This window comes from Danio aesculapii, chromosome 23 (assembly GCF_903798145.1).
Source record: "Danio aesculapii chromosome 23, fDanAes4.1, whole genome shotgun sequence".
Lineage (NCBI taxonomy): Eukaryota > Metazoa > Chordata > Actinopteri > Cypriniformes > Danionidae > Danio > Danio aesculapii.
Window position 1 is genome coordinate 2,108,159 of NC_079457.1, and position 14,113 is coordinate 2,122,271.

A 14,113-nucleotide genomic window follows, 5' to 3' on the forward strand; every position below is an offset into this window, starting at 1 on the left:
ATATATATATATATATATATATATATATATATATATATATATATATATAGGCTCATATACATTTAATTACAGCTCAATATACTCAGCCAATCTCCGGGTCTGCTGGAGTCGCTATTACCTAAGCATAAATCATTGAATTAGGATTAAAATGAATAAATTTGTTTAAATATTTGTCCTTTTTAAATGAATAGTTCACCCAAAAAAATGAAAATTGTCATTATTTACTCAATCTTTACTTGTTCCAGACCGGTTTGTCTTTTTTATTCTGTTGAACACAAAAAGAAGATATTTCGAAGAAAGCTGGAAACCTGTAACCATTGACTTTTTCTGGAAGTCAATAGTTACAGGTAACTGATGTTTAGTATATATATATATATATATATATATATATATATATATATATATATATATATATATATATATATATATATATATATATCTATCTATATATATATATATATATATATATATATATATATAGCTAATAAATCAAAGAAATATTGATATTCGTTGTTTCTTTGCCTACTTTTAAACTTTGGATTGGGTGGGTATTAGTACACCCCCTTTTATTTTAGGATTGCACCACTGGCCTATAGTGTTTAGTTTTTCTCACAACTCTGCCAGTGAGAGTGGTTGAGCTCAAGCGCATCAAATGAAAAGCCAATCAGAAGAAGGGGGCGGGGCATGTCAGACACTACAGAGCATTTGATTGTTCAGAAGATTTGATGAGAAGTATGAGGAGACGTTAATAGCACACTAGATTATAGATATCCTTAAAACTAACAATACTGATACTAACATCAAACAGCAAAACAAAACTCACTGATATTCCATAACTTAAACAACACAATATAAAAAAATTCCTGACCTTCAATGTCTGGAAAACTGAAGACATTGAACTTTAAAATGCCATGATATTCCAGAAATTCTGTTGAGCATGAGACGTCTGTGTCATGTTGTGTAAGCTGCATAAATTAAGTTACGTTTATTTATAAACTAATTTCGAGAGGATCACGTGCTTATTATGATTGTTTGCAGCTGCTCCCGCATTATTTAATTAATGATTCACCAATCAGACGATTCCTAAACCACTATAAATACCCTCAGGTCCATATCACAGCCATCTTCATTTTGAAGAATCCCCCCTTACACCCCTACTCCTCCTCCTTCCTAGACCGGTGGCCCAGTGGTTAGCACTGTTGCCTCACAGCAAGAACGTCACTGGTTCTTGTCCTTACCAAGCCAGCCGACATTTCTGTGCGGAGTTTACACGTTCTCCCCGTGGGTTTCCCCCGTGTTCCCCGATTTCCTTCCACCGTCCAAAAACATGCAACTTAAGTTAATAGACTGATCCAAATCGGCACCATAGACATGCTCCTAGTAAGTAGTTATCTCTTAAGAGCAATCACTATCTGTTCATTAGCATCTACAGCAGGGGAGTTCTCCAGATCTACCTGAGCTCAAACTCCCCTCTCGCCTTGCAAACAAGAGGGAGCCCCGGGCTCGAGGATATTATGAGCTCAGGGCTCTCTCCCGGGACAAGCTTTATAATCAATCATCAGCTAAGTGTCAACTCTTGAACATAAACAGCGACAGAGAGCACACTTCACTTTACCTTGTTAGCCGGAAGTTTCTCTCTGAGGGATGAAATGAGTCTCCAGCTCTCCTCACAGGAGCGTTTGTCAGAATCATCACCGCTGTCTGAATCTGCATACTGAACACACAAAGCAAGCATCTAGTTTTAAAGTCTGTGTCAAATCAAAATATGCAGTGTTTATTTTGCTAACAGATTGTTATTCTTCAGGTGAACAATTAATCCGTGCAAGTTAATTCACTTCATTCAGGAGAAAAATGTGTGTTTTGCTAATCTTCAGCCTGAGCATCTGCTTCTGCGGTTGGATTGGCTCCTTCTCATCACACATTTTGACTTTTTTTACACAGATAACGTTAGTCCTGAATTGAATCTGCCACTATGCTGACACACAGGCATTTGTAGCTCCGCCCTTTTCTGAAAAGAGCACAATCTCATTTGAATTTAAAGCGACAGTCACCAAAACACCACAATTAGGATCAAAGCCTTTAAGGGTCAGTTTCTGAGAGTTATTTCTGAGAGTTATTAGCTATTTTCAGCTAAAACTTCACACACACACACCCTCTAGGGCAGTGTTTCCCAACCCTGTTCCTGGAGGCACACCAACAGTACATATTTTGGATGTCTCCCTTTTCTGACCCATTAACTTCAGGTGTTGGAGTATCCTCTGATGTTATGATAAGCTGATTCAGGTGTGTTTGATTAGGGAGAGGTTGAAAATGTGTACTGTTGGTGTGCCTTCAGGAACAGGGTTGGGAAACACTGCTCTAGGGACACAAATTTTACACCTGTCTGTCTCTTACCAGTCTCTGTTGCTCCAGCAGTAGATCTGCTTCCTCTTTCTCTCGTCGATACTGAATCTCCACATCCTGTAACCTGAGATTGGCAAAGACAAACCGAAGGTGAATACACTGTCAGCACACGTCTACTTAAATACATTCGTTTTAAGCCACTGAAGGCAGAATTGTGTATGATCAAATATAAAAAAATACAAAAAAATAAAAGAAACGATTTAATTTAACTACAAACACAAAATAAATAAACTGCTTTAACCTTAAAGGGACAGTTCACACCAAAAATAAATAAATTCTGTCATCATTTCCTCGCCTTATACTTGTTCTAAACCTTTAGATATTTTGAAGAATTCTGTAAACCTGTAACCAATGACATATTTGTTTTTCAGCATTCTTCAAATGATCTTCTTTTGTGTTCAACAGATGAAATAAACTCATAAAGGTTTGGAACCACTTAAAGTTGAGTTAATGTAAACAATGAGTCAATTTTTGGGTTAACTAATGCTTTAATTGTAGCACTTATTTATTTTAAAGGTTTCTAAATATTTGCTTTTTAATCAAATAAATCCATCTTTGGTGCAGCAATATTACAGCTCCTAAATTATGAAACCAGTACAGTAAGCAATAGTAATCTTTTTTACTTGATTACTAATTTTTTAGTAATCAAAAACTATGAAACCAAAACAATGTTTGTTACATGAAATACAATGAGTATTAAAATTAAAAACTTTAAAAAACATATTTTATTTCAGCTAGCGTGTAAGTAATTATACCAATTTTAATTTTGTTTAGTTAAATTTTAAACTAAAATAAAAAATAATATTTAAATATTACAGAAAGTACAAAATTTAAACATAAACATATTTAAAAAGCCTTTTTAAAAAAAGCAAAAACTGCAAAAGTATATTTAATAATACGAGGTGCATAAACCCAATTTAATTAAAGCTTCACGTGTATTGTTATTTGTTACCATGTCCTAACTTTCCTTATCAGACTATATGCTTGCTTCTTATTTTATTTCCTTGATTTCAGGTAAACTATCTGCTTCTGATTTCATTTTACTTCATAATCAGCACCTGAGGTGATCCTTGTCGTAGTTTATACTGTTGTTCAGCCACTTAGGGCTCTATTTTAACAATCTAGGCACAAAGTCTAAAGCGCAAAAGCATTAAGGGCATGTTCAAATCCACTTCTGCTATTTTAAAGATGAAAAATAAGCTCTGAGCCCTGGCGCATGGTCTGAGTTTCAGGTGTGTTTTGAGCATAACGTGCATTAAACCATTCAGAGTCTCATCTCCCATTCACTTTAAGAGTCAGTTGCGTTACTCCATGGTGCCTTTGCTATCTACATGCCAACTTTGTAAGTATAAAAACTGAACACTTCACTAGCGAGAAAACAGAGCATCTGCAGCGCGAGGATAAAGAACGAGCCTCCTCCATTCAGCCTCTTTACTTTACTTTTACTCTTTACTCCTTTACTTTGGTGGAGAAAGGAAACGGTGGAAGCTCACTCCACTGAACACATCCATTAGCCTACATATTTAATTTTGTTTGTTAAGAGCAAAGATTTGTTTAAAACTATTTCTAAATTCAGATCTAATCTCCAGCAAAGGAATAAATGAACAATAATAATGATGTGTGGTCAAAACACTGAGTTATATCCAAACACACGTCCTGTTCTGATGCTCCATATGGTGATGCAGACGTCTCCAAAACCCCACAGGTGGACAAATCTGAAGTTGTTTTTATTAAAACAAATAAAAATCTGCAGATAATAAACAATACTGCTAATGATAATAACATTAATTACCTGCAGATTGTCATGAATAAACTGAAAAAGACCTCCGAGATGAAGGCATGGAGGCAGTGGTTTTTATATGTATGCAGAAAATAAAATTTTTGTACATTTTAATCCTTTAATTGTTCTCATCTGTATAGATATTTGTGTATTGCTGTTCATCCGGTGTGTGTTCAGCTATGTGAAAACATTTGAACCCACATATGCGCATAACTAACGCACTCTACGCTGGACTTTAGAGCAGCTTTTAGTTGGTCAACGGCGTGGTTTATTTCAGTTCCTCAAAATAGCAACGCGCCAAAAATGCGCCTTAACAGACCTCTATTTGAGCAGCACACCCATGAGTCCACAAAGTGGTGCAAATGGATTTGCTATTTAAACAAAGTGGCACAAAACAGGGAAATTACCATTGCGCTTGTCTGAAAATAGCAAAAAATCACGCCAAACACATCTTGCACCTTATTGCACCAGATGTATTACAGCAGCCTAAGTTACAGAAACAGAAACCATTTCTAAAACAGCAGTTTTGCACATTGCTGTTTGGGATGGTTAGGACAAAAACTCCTTTAACATGGAAAAGATGGCTTTTATTGTGTATCGCAGTAGCATGTAGCTGGAACCAGTGTTATGATAAAGCTTAAACTAACAACTCTATAATCTGTCAGTAGGTATTAACTGTATTAGGTCACAGTGTTGATGTCTGACCTCCTCTCCATCTCCAGCTTGATGTCGATGCCCTGTTTCTCCAGCAGCTCCCTCTGGGCGTAGTTCCAGTCTGCCGGCTCCCCCTGCTGCTCCACACAGGTACTGCGCTCGCGCTCCAGACGCGCTTGCTCCGGGTGGTTGAACCTGAACACGTGACTCTTGCCCATCACGATACGGTTACCTGTAGCACCAGAGAACAAGCTCACAGTCATGTTCAGTTCAGTTCAAGTATATTTGTATAGCGCTTTTCACAATAACTATTGATTACTATGAGGACTATGCTTCACATTCACTGATGATTATTATTGTTTTGCAATTTTAAGTTTAATCAATTAGTTTTAGCGCATTGTTGGATTTGCTCTTCAGTGTTTGGGCTTCAGCAGTGACATTTATATCATTACACTGAACTGAACTTCATCTGGCCATAGCCATATCACTCTGCAGCCCAAGAGCGGTTACTCACTGAAGCTAAGCAAGCCTAAGCCTGGTCAGTAGTTGAATGGGAGACAACATGGGAAAGCTAGGTTGCTGTTGGAAGTGGTGTTAGTGAGACCAGCAGGGGGTGCTCAACCTGCGGTCTGTGTGAGTCCTAATGCCCCAGTATAGTGAAGGGGACACTATACTGTCAGTGAGCGCCGTCTTTCGGATGAAATGTTAATGCGAGGTCCTAATAGTCCCATGGCACCTCTCGTAAAGAGTAGGGGTGGCCAAATTTACTCCATCTGCCCTTACCCATCATGGCCTCCCAATCATCCCCATCCACTGAACTGGGTCTATCACTGTCTCTCCACTCCACCTATAGCTGGTGTGTGGTGAGCGCACTGGGGCTGCTGTCCCGTGGCTCCCGTCGCATCATCCAAGTGGATGTCAGGTGATTGTGAAGCGCTTTGGGTTTATGACCATACACAATACATGTGCTATATAAAATCAACATTACATTACATCTCTGAAAACTGGACTGGACGTTTGAATTTATTAGAACTTCATCTATGTTCAGCTGCTTTGACACAATCTGCATTGTAAAAGTGCAATAGAAATAAAGACGAATTGAGTTTTGATGCCATTTTTAAATGTTTTGTAAATTTCAGTCAGGATTTTAGTTTTGTTAGTTTTATTTTAGCTTTGTGAACATATTTCTGTTTAGCTTTGATATATTTTGCTTTAGTAATCGTAGCTCACCAGAGTCAACAGAACACGACCAGTGCAAAACTCTGCATCTTGTGCAAATCTCTTAGTAATAAAAGTAAAATGATAGTTTGAACATAAATGCACCTCAAAGCTTCAAGACACCCTCGAGTACTTTTTTTGAGATGTTAACAGATTTGTGTGTGTTGAGCATCAGTTAAGACAGCGTTAGCACCTGTCAGCTTTAATTGTGGGGAAACTGGATAATGTTGAGCTTTTGTCAGCTAATTTCATCTTCTGGGGTTTAAATGATTTTTGGGGCGGATCAAAATCGGTGACGTAGCATGAATCTGCTAGTGGAGTTATCCTATGAGAAGACGCTGCTTCTTAATTATTCATGAGAGCACATGCTTTCCGACGGCAAGGCAGATCTAACAAGCTGTAAGACCCTATGACTGGGTGAGACCGTGTCCGCGGACTCTGCATACGGCACGCAGTATTTAGCCGTTCATGAAGGGTCGTATGTGTTTGTTTCCACGATCCACAGGGTTTGTTGCATGTGTTTCCCAGCGATGCTGTCAGGGCTGATACAGTACAGCTGTTTGTGTGCAGCAAGCATTTATGTCGGGAGAGCTGGACTAGTATTGTAGAAAGAAAGACTTTGTCTTTTATTAGTTGAGTTTGTTCCCATTCAGACACATCGCCTATATCCGCGCTGCTGTGTTCACACATGTTTAAAATCCTCCAGATTACCGGCAGGGCTAATGCTTAGAATAGATAGGACAAGAGACCTGCTGCACTGCTATTCACTGTGTCTGCATTCAGACCCAGGGATTGAGGAGGAGAGAACTCCTTCTCATTTATAGTGTTCATATAAACATGATTATCTTTATGTAAATTGTAGTTTTGTGAATATGAAATTACGATTAGCAGGACATTAAATTACTTACTGTTTATTTCTTTGCATTTTAACTTTGGAAACTATAAAATCATGCGTCTCCTCACGGTTTGTGTCTCATTTTGTGAGCCGACTGACAACAGTTGCTCTTTCTCCCCTGCTCTGCTCCACGCCCATTATGATGCTTTTTTTTAATTCTTAGGTAGACTTAAACAGAAAGAGGGGGGTTTCATGAACTTTAAACAAATAAAAGTAAAACTTATTAAGAATTAAGACAAAACTTCATATTAAAACTCATGTAGCTAATCGTGTCTGGTTGACTTTTTTTTATAACATGCTTAATGTTGGGTGAAGAGGTGGCGCAGTGGGTGGCACGTTTACCCCACAGCAAGAAGGTCGCTGGTTCGAGCCTCGGCTGGGTCAGTTGGTGTTTCTGTGTGGAGTTTGCATGTTCTCCCCATGTTCGCATGGGTTTCCACCACAAGTTCAAAAACATGCGGTACAGGTGAATTGGGTAAGCTAAAACTGTCCGTAGTGTATGAGTGTGAATGAGTGTGTATGGATGTTTCCCAGTGATGGGTTGTGGCTGGAAGGGCATCTGCTGCGTAAAACATATGCTGGATAAGTTGGTGGTTCATTTCGCTGTGGCGACCCCGGACAAATAAAGGAACTAAGCCGAAAAGAAAATGAATGTTTAATGTTTATATAACACAGATATTTGTGTATATAATTGTGTTTGACTGAAGTGTTTGGCGCCATCTACTGGTGTTTCTCAGAATGAGAGCGACTGAGATTATTTTTTGCTAATTATGATTTTATTTCAGTTTTCCAGTGACTGTTTGTTAGTTTTGTTTCGTTTTCATTTACTGTGAACTTTTATATTTTATTTTATACTTTTTTTAAACAATAGTTTTAGTATTTAGTTTTCGTTTGATTTACAGCCCCAAACACACTCACCTTGTCTGAGCAGCACACACTCGCTGATCTGCTTCCCGTTGACGTATGTCTCTGCTCCTTCCAGCGGCTCCAGAGTCACGTCCACTGCAGACACACAAACAGTCAGTGATTCGCAGAAGCGTATGTTAATGAGATGGGCGGGGCTCTACTGTGATCTTATCAAGGTAAGAATGAGGATTCTTTGTGCAAAGTGTATGCTAATGAAGTGGGTGGGGCACTTCTGAGCTTTTCCTGAGGTAAGAATGGGCATACTTTTGTGCAAGTTGTATGTTAATGAAGTGGGCGGGGCTGTTCGGAGTTCCTCTAGGTTTCTCTAGGTTCAAAATGTATGCTAATGAAATGGTCTGTGTTCTTCTGAGCTCTTTCCGAGACAAGAATGGGATTATTTGTGCAAGTTGTATGCTAAAGAAATGGGCGGGGCTGTTACATGCCCATATGTACGTATAAATGAGGTTTCTCTAAATTCAAAATGTATGCTAATGAACGAGTGGGGCTCTTCTGAGCTCTTTCCAAGGTAAGAATGGGGATCTTTGTGCAAGTTGTATGCTAATGAAGTGGGTGTGACTGTTCGGAGCCCGTCCCTAGGTAACAATGGTGATTCTTTGTGCAAAGTGTATTTTAATGAAGTGGGTGGGGCTTTTCAGAGCTTCTCTGTAGGTATAAATTAGGTTCCTCTAGGTTCAAAATGTGTGCTAACCAAGTGGGCGGAGATCTTCTGAGATCTTCCCGAGGTAAGAATTGGAATTCTTTGTGCAAAGCCTATGTTGATGACGTGGGTGGGGCTTTTCTAAGCTCAATAGGAATAAATTGGACTTCTCTCTATTTAAATTGTATGCTAATGAAGTAGGTGGGGCTTTTCTGAACTTCTGCCTAGGTAAGAATGAGGCTTCTTTCTGTTCAAAATGTATGCTAATAAAGTAGGTACAGCTCTTCTGAGTTTCTCCCTAGGAAAGAATGAAGATTCTCTGTACAAAGTGTATGCTAATGAAGTGGGCAGGACTAACTGCTGCTGAAAGAAAACCCCCGCCTCCTACAGGTCCGCTTGATCTATTATGAATCATCACAAGTTTGAAATAAACGTTCTGTAACTTGCACTTGCTTCATGCACATATTGTCATTTAGGATGATATGAAATGTGATGAAAGATCGCTCTACTTCAAACAGGTACACAAGGAAATTCATCTGACACACACACACTTGACATAGACTGCTTGCATAGAGGGAAATATGAGGAGAAATGACACTGATAAATGCAGGAGTGTGTTGAGAACAGGAGGAAGAAGGACAGATGAAGAAAGATGATCTTTCAGATGATACCTGCGTCAAATCCCAGCAACTGTTCCACCGACAGAGAGAAAACCATCACAGGACATGAGTGTGTGTCACTGACACAATCACACACACACATGCACACATCTATATGCAGCTTAATTGCTTAAGCAATGCAGGCAAAACCATAGAATCCAACCATATATAAATGTAATTTATTGTAAAACAGAATGTGTAAATATCGGCAGCAGAAGTGTGGAAGAATTTAAACAGCGATATGAGCAGGAGTTTTTCTGAGTATTACCAGGGCTTGACATTAACATCCGCCAACCCGCCAATTGCAGGTAGATTTCAGCGGTGGCGGGTAAGACAGACACTCCCACTAGCCACTTTGGCTGTATGAGAATAATTTCCCCGGATAATAATTCTTAAAAGCAGGGTTCGACAATAAGGATGGCCCAATATGCATGCAAAGGAATATGCAAACAAAAATAACTGCGTTCGCGCGAGCAAGGTGAGTACCGAATGAGAGGATAGTCAACAGCTGAATCAACAGCTGAGGTAATGCGCGCGACTGTTTAAAACGTGTGCGCGCTCCCATTTCCTTGCGTGAAGCAACTGTGTCTAGAAACACAACTGATGTGATCGGTTCTCTTTCAAATAGACTAGACAAAGGCCGCATTTACACTGCACTGTTCAAGTGACTCAATTCCGATTGTTTTTTCTCCCATGTGGCACAGATCGGATTTGGTCCATGTACGTGTAAGCAGGAACAAATCACATGGATTCCGATGTACTCAAATCAGATTCAGGCCTTGTTCATATGTGGAAATGTATCCGATATGAATCGTATCTGTGTTCTCGTGTCTGCAGTGTAAGCAGGTAGATCAGATTTTCACCTGTCAATGCGAGTTGCGCGTCATTAAAAACCATAGAGAATGACGTCAAGTCTGACAATTTCTTTTCCGAATAGACTTCAGCAGAGTCCTAAACCTTAAATCTCATTCACTAGGAATAAAACAGCTTTTATATCGTCATATAGCACAGGTATTTAAGCATGTTAACGAGAGCGAGAGAGCACAATGTCCGCCACGAAACCAATATCAACTAACGTTAATATAAAACTAGTGCATACATCACGTGCATAAATCACGCCATAGACATTACATTAAGATGCCTAAAGGTTTAAAAGGCTTATATATCGAAAGAAGATGGACAAATGAGAACCTTTCTGTCATAAACTATAGTAAAACAGCTTGTCAAAAGCTGCGAACAGATTACATACAGGAATAGAGGAAAGAGCACTCTTTAATTATCAGCTGTTAGTCAGCGCCCGCTCTTTGTTTTCCTGGTCATTGCACCTTTGCCGTGTGCTGTGTAAATGCAGACGATTGGATACAAGTCGCTTTTAAAAGATGATGTAAGCAGGTCATCAAACAAATCGGATACAGTCACAAAATCCGAATTGAACATCAAGATCTGCAGTGTAAATGCAGCCAAAAAGTGATGAACATGCACCCGCAGTCTTGCTGCTTTCAAGAGTTCCAGTTGAATTGTAGGCAGCACCGGTTGCTTTTGCTTTAACCATTCTTTGAACAGATTATTTATGGGTCTAAAGTTAACCGTATGTGTGATCATCCTCTCATTATCACACGGTTTGTTTTTTACCTGCGTTCTTTTGCGTTAATATGGTTTAATTATCATTTTTTACAGTTACATTGCTTTAATGCGAGATTAACTCCCATTTATGTGTAGTTAACTGCTGATCTGGGACCTTTAGCCAGGACAGATTACTGTGCATATGTTTTGTTAAATAAAATGCATAGTATACAGCTATATTTTGCTTGTTTTGACACATTTAAAATTTGTGACTAAGAAATAGTTAATTGTTTATGTTTGGTGTGGTCAGAGATAAATTTAGTAAATCCTTTATTTTGAGCTCTGAAAATTATGTTAAATAAAAACTAATTGTAATGCTATGAAACCATGAGCCATTTGCTCATGATTATTGAGCAAGCTCATACACGACACACACAAAGTGAAATGAATGAGGAGGCATGTGGAGATAACGCAAAATCTAAATCAAGTCATTTTAGCATGTCAAAGTCATGTTTATGTGTAGAAAATATATTTTCCCAACAATAAAATTGTGGCTAGTGAAAATGCAGAGTGGCTAGTGATGTTGGAAAACTACTAGCCACAGTGGCTGGTGATCAAAAAAGTTAATGTCAAGCCCTGAGTTTTACCAAGTAATTTCACTCTGTGACCATCTTTGAAATACCTCTCTTTGGCACCTGTTTGAATGAGGACAACATCTGACTCTTAAACTTTTGTTTCTAAATGTTTGAATCAAACAAAAAATGCATCTTGCCAAAAGACTATCTCCAATGTTTAAGCAATGGCTTTTGTACCTTTTACACAACATGACCTAAAAAATACAGGCTATACCAATGTTTATATTACTTGGCTGGTAACTTGTTTTAGCTCGAATAAAGAAGATGAACTCTTCCGTTTCAGAAGTCTGATGGGAAATACCTCACATTTCCTACAGATTATATGGGTGTCATGTGTGCTTGTGTTTGTGGGAGGTTTAATAATAGCACAGATAAAAAAAAAATAATTAAAACAAGATGCTGTTTTATTCAGCATTAATCAGCATTGTGAGACAACACACCCATTGTATTGCACACACACACGCACACACTCTCTTACCTCCTCCATTGTGGTTCATGTAGCTGTAAAACACACAGTGCTGCTCTTTTATGAACTGACCACTGAGCTTAATGTCCACGTCCTTCTGACCAACCCTGACAAACACACACAATATCTCAGATCAGCACAGATTACCCAAAATCAGACACCAATTCAGTCACTCACTTAGTTAATCAATCAACAAAACAATCAGTCAGTCAGTCAGTCAACCAACCAACCAACCAAATAACCAACCAATCAATCAATCGACCAATAAATCAGTCAGTCAATCAACCAGTCAACCAACCAACCTGTCAATCAGTCAGTCAGTCAATCAGTCAACCAAGCAGTCACTCAGTGAGTCAGTCAGTAAGTTAGTTAGTCAGTCAACAAACTAACAAACCAACTAACCAGTCAGTCAGTCAACTAACCAACCGATCAATCAGTCAACCAACCAAATAACCAATCAATCAATCAGTCAACCAACCAACTAACCAGTAAATCAATCAAGAATAAAAATATTAAACAAACTGAGCTTTAAGCATCTTCACTGTAAGAAAAAACTTTAATTATAGCTACAAAAGTCCTTCAGTCAAGAGCAGTGAGTGATTTTCTCCTTTGGTTGTTTGATTAATGATATAACAGTCGGCAGCAGGAATATTGCGCGCTGTCACTTTAAGAGCAGTACGGTTCTGATTATAGTTTCACTTTCACATGTCTTTTGATTCTCAACTCGTTTGTTTATTACACAAATTTTTTACACAAATTTTTTAGTCATTTTCACATGAATTGGAGCTCTGCAGAGCAACAAATGTGTACAACTGGAAAGGGGGCGGTATATGATGCAATAATCGTTTTGTCTCGATTAATGTTTTTTCATAATCATTAGAAGCCGAAATTGAAACCGAATTCATGATTAATTGCACATCAGTCAACCAACCAACCAACCAACCAACCAACCAGTCGACCAACCAGTCAACCAACCAACCAACCAGTCAACTAACCAATCGGTCAACCAACCAGTCAACCAATCAACCCAGCAACCAACCAACCAACCAATCAGTCAACCAACCAACCTAGCAACCAATCAGTCAACCAACCAACCAACCAATCAACCAGTCAACCAATTAGTCAACCAGTCAACCAACCAACCAATCAACCAGTTAACCAACCAGTCAACCAACCAAACAACCAACCAACCAACCAATCAACCAGTCAACCAACCAACCAACCAACCAACCAACCAACCAACCAATCAGTCAACCAACCAACCAACCAACCAATCAACCAGTCAACCAACCAACCAATCAACCAGTTAACCAACCAACCAGTCAACCAACCAACCAATCAACCAATCAGTCAACCAACCAACCAATCAACCAGTTAACCAATCAACCAGTCAACCAGTCAACCAACCAACCAACCAATCAACCAGTCAACCAACCAACCAACCAGTCAACCAATCAACCAACCAGTCAGTCTTTTGGTCAAGTCAGTCAGTCAACCAATCAATAAATCAATGAATCAATTGTCAAACAAACAACAATTCAACATTAGTCAATCAATGAGTAAGTCAGTCAGTTAATCAATCAATCAATCACTGAAGCAGCAGATCAGAGAGATCATAACGATGGTTTAGATTGCGTCACCTGGTCACTCCCTCTTTAATGTAGTACAGCAGACACTCGGACATCAGCGGATCCTCATTCAGATTGACCAGATGAGGAGTCTGAAACACACACACACACACACACACACACACACACACACACACACACACACACACACACACACACACACACACACACACATGAGCATCTCTACACTGATTCAATTCAAGCTTATTTGTATAGCGCTTTCACAATATTTATCATTCCTAGGCAGCCTTACAAAATGCACACATTAATAAATTACAATCAAAATCATGAAGATGTTGGCAGTACTGCAGTCAAGCAAATATATAGTTTCCCTGCAGTTATACTGTGTAAAAAAGTGAGATCAATGTATATAATTCATTTTCAATGAAGTGATCTGATCAACAAAATGATTAAAAACAGTGTGTGCATTTGTGTGTGTGTGTTTGCAGACCCCTTTCGGTGAAAACACTCCCACAGTTCCTCCGTCCTCTTTAATAGACACTCCCATCTCTGCCAGAATCGACTCTCTGTTCGGGGAAACACACAGATTACATCAATAACACAGCGTTTACATTACAGACAGGAATGAGTTCATGATCGAGTCTCTTTCTTTGATCTTCCTTTGATGTCGGTGTGTGTGTGTGTGGA

At 38.9% G+C, this 14,113-nt stretch overlaps 1 protein-coding gene across 1 annotated transcript in view; it reads right to left on the reverse strand.

Moving 5' to 3' along the window:
• Nucleotides 1-14,113, reverse strand: part of si:ch73-375g18.1 (kinesin-like protein KIF1C) — a 57,011-nt gene that overhangs the window by 4,786 nt on the left and 38,112 nt on the right. Inside the window, exons 15-21 of the mRNA XM_056449204.1 lie at nucleotides 13,917-13,992; nucleotides 13,478-13,557; nucleotides 11,850-11,944; nucleotides 7,869-7,952; nucleotides 4,889-5,069; nucleotides 2,395-2,467; nucleotides 1,616-1,714 (exon numbers count right to left, since the gene is read on the reverse strand). Of these exons, the coding sequence (XP_056305179.1) occupies nucleotides 1,616-1,714; nucleotides 2,395-2,467; nucleotides 4,889-5,069; nucleotides 7,869-7,952; nucleotides 11,850-11,944; nucleotides 13,478-13,557; nucleotides 13,917-13,992 (688 nt within the window). The remainder of the gene's footprint in view (nucleotides 1-1,615; nucleotides 1,715-2,394; nucleotides 2,468-4,888; nucleotides 5,070-7,868; nucleotides 7,953-11,849; nucleotides 11,945-13,477; nucleotides 13,558-13,916; nucleotides 13,993-14,113) is intronic.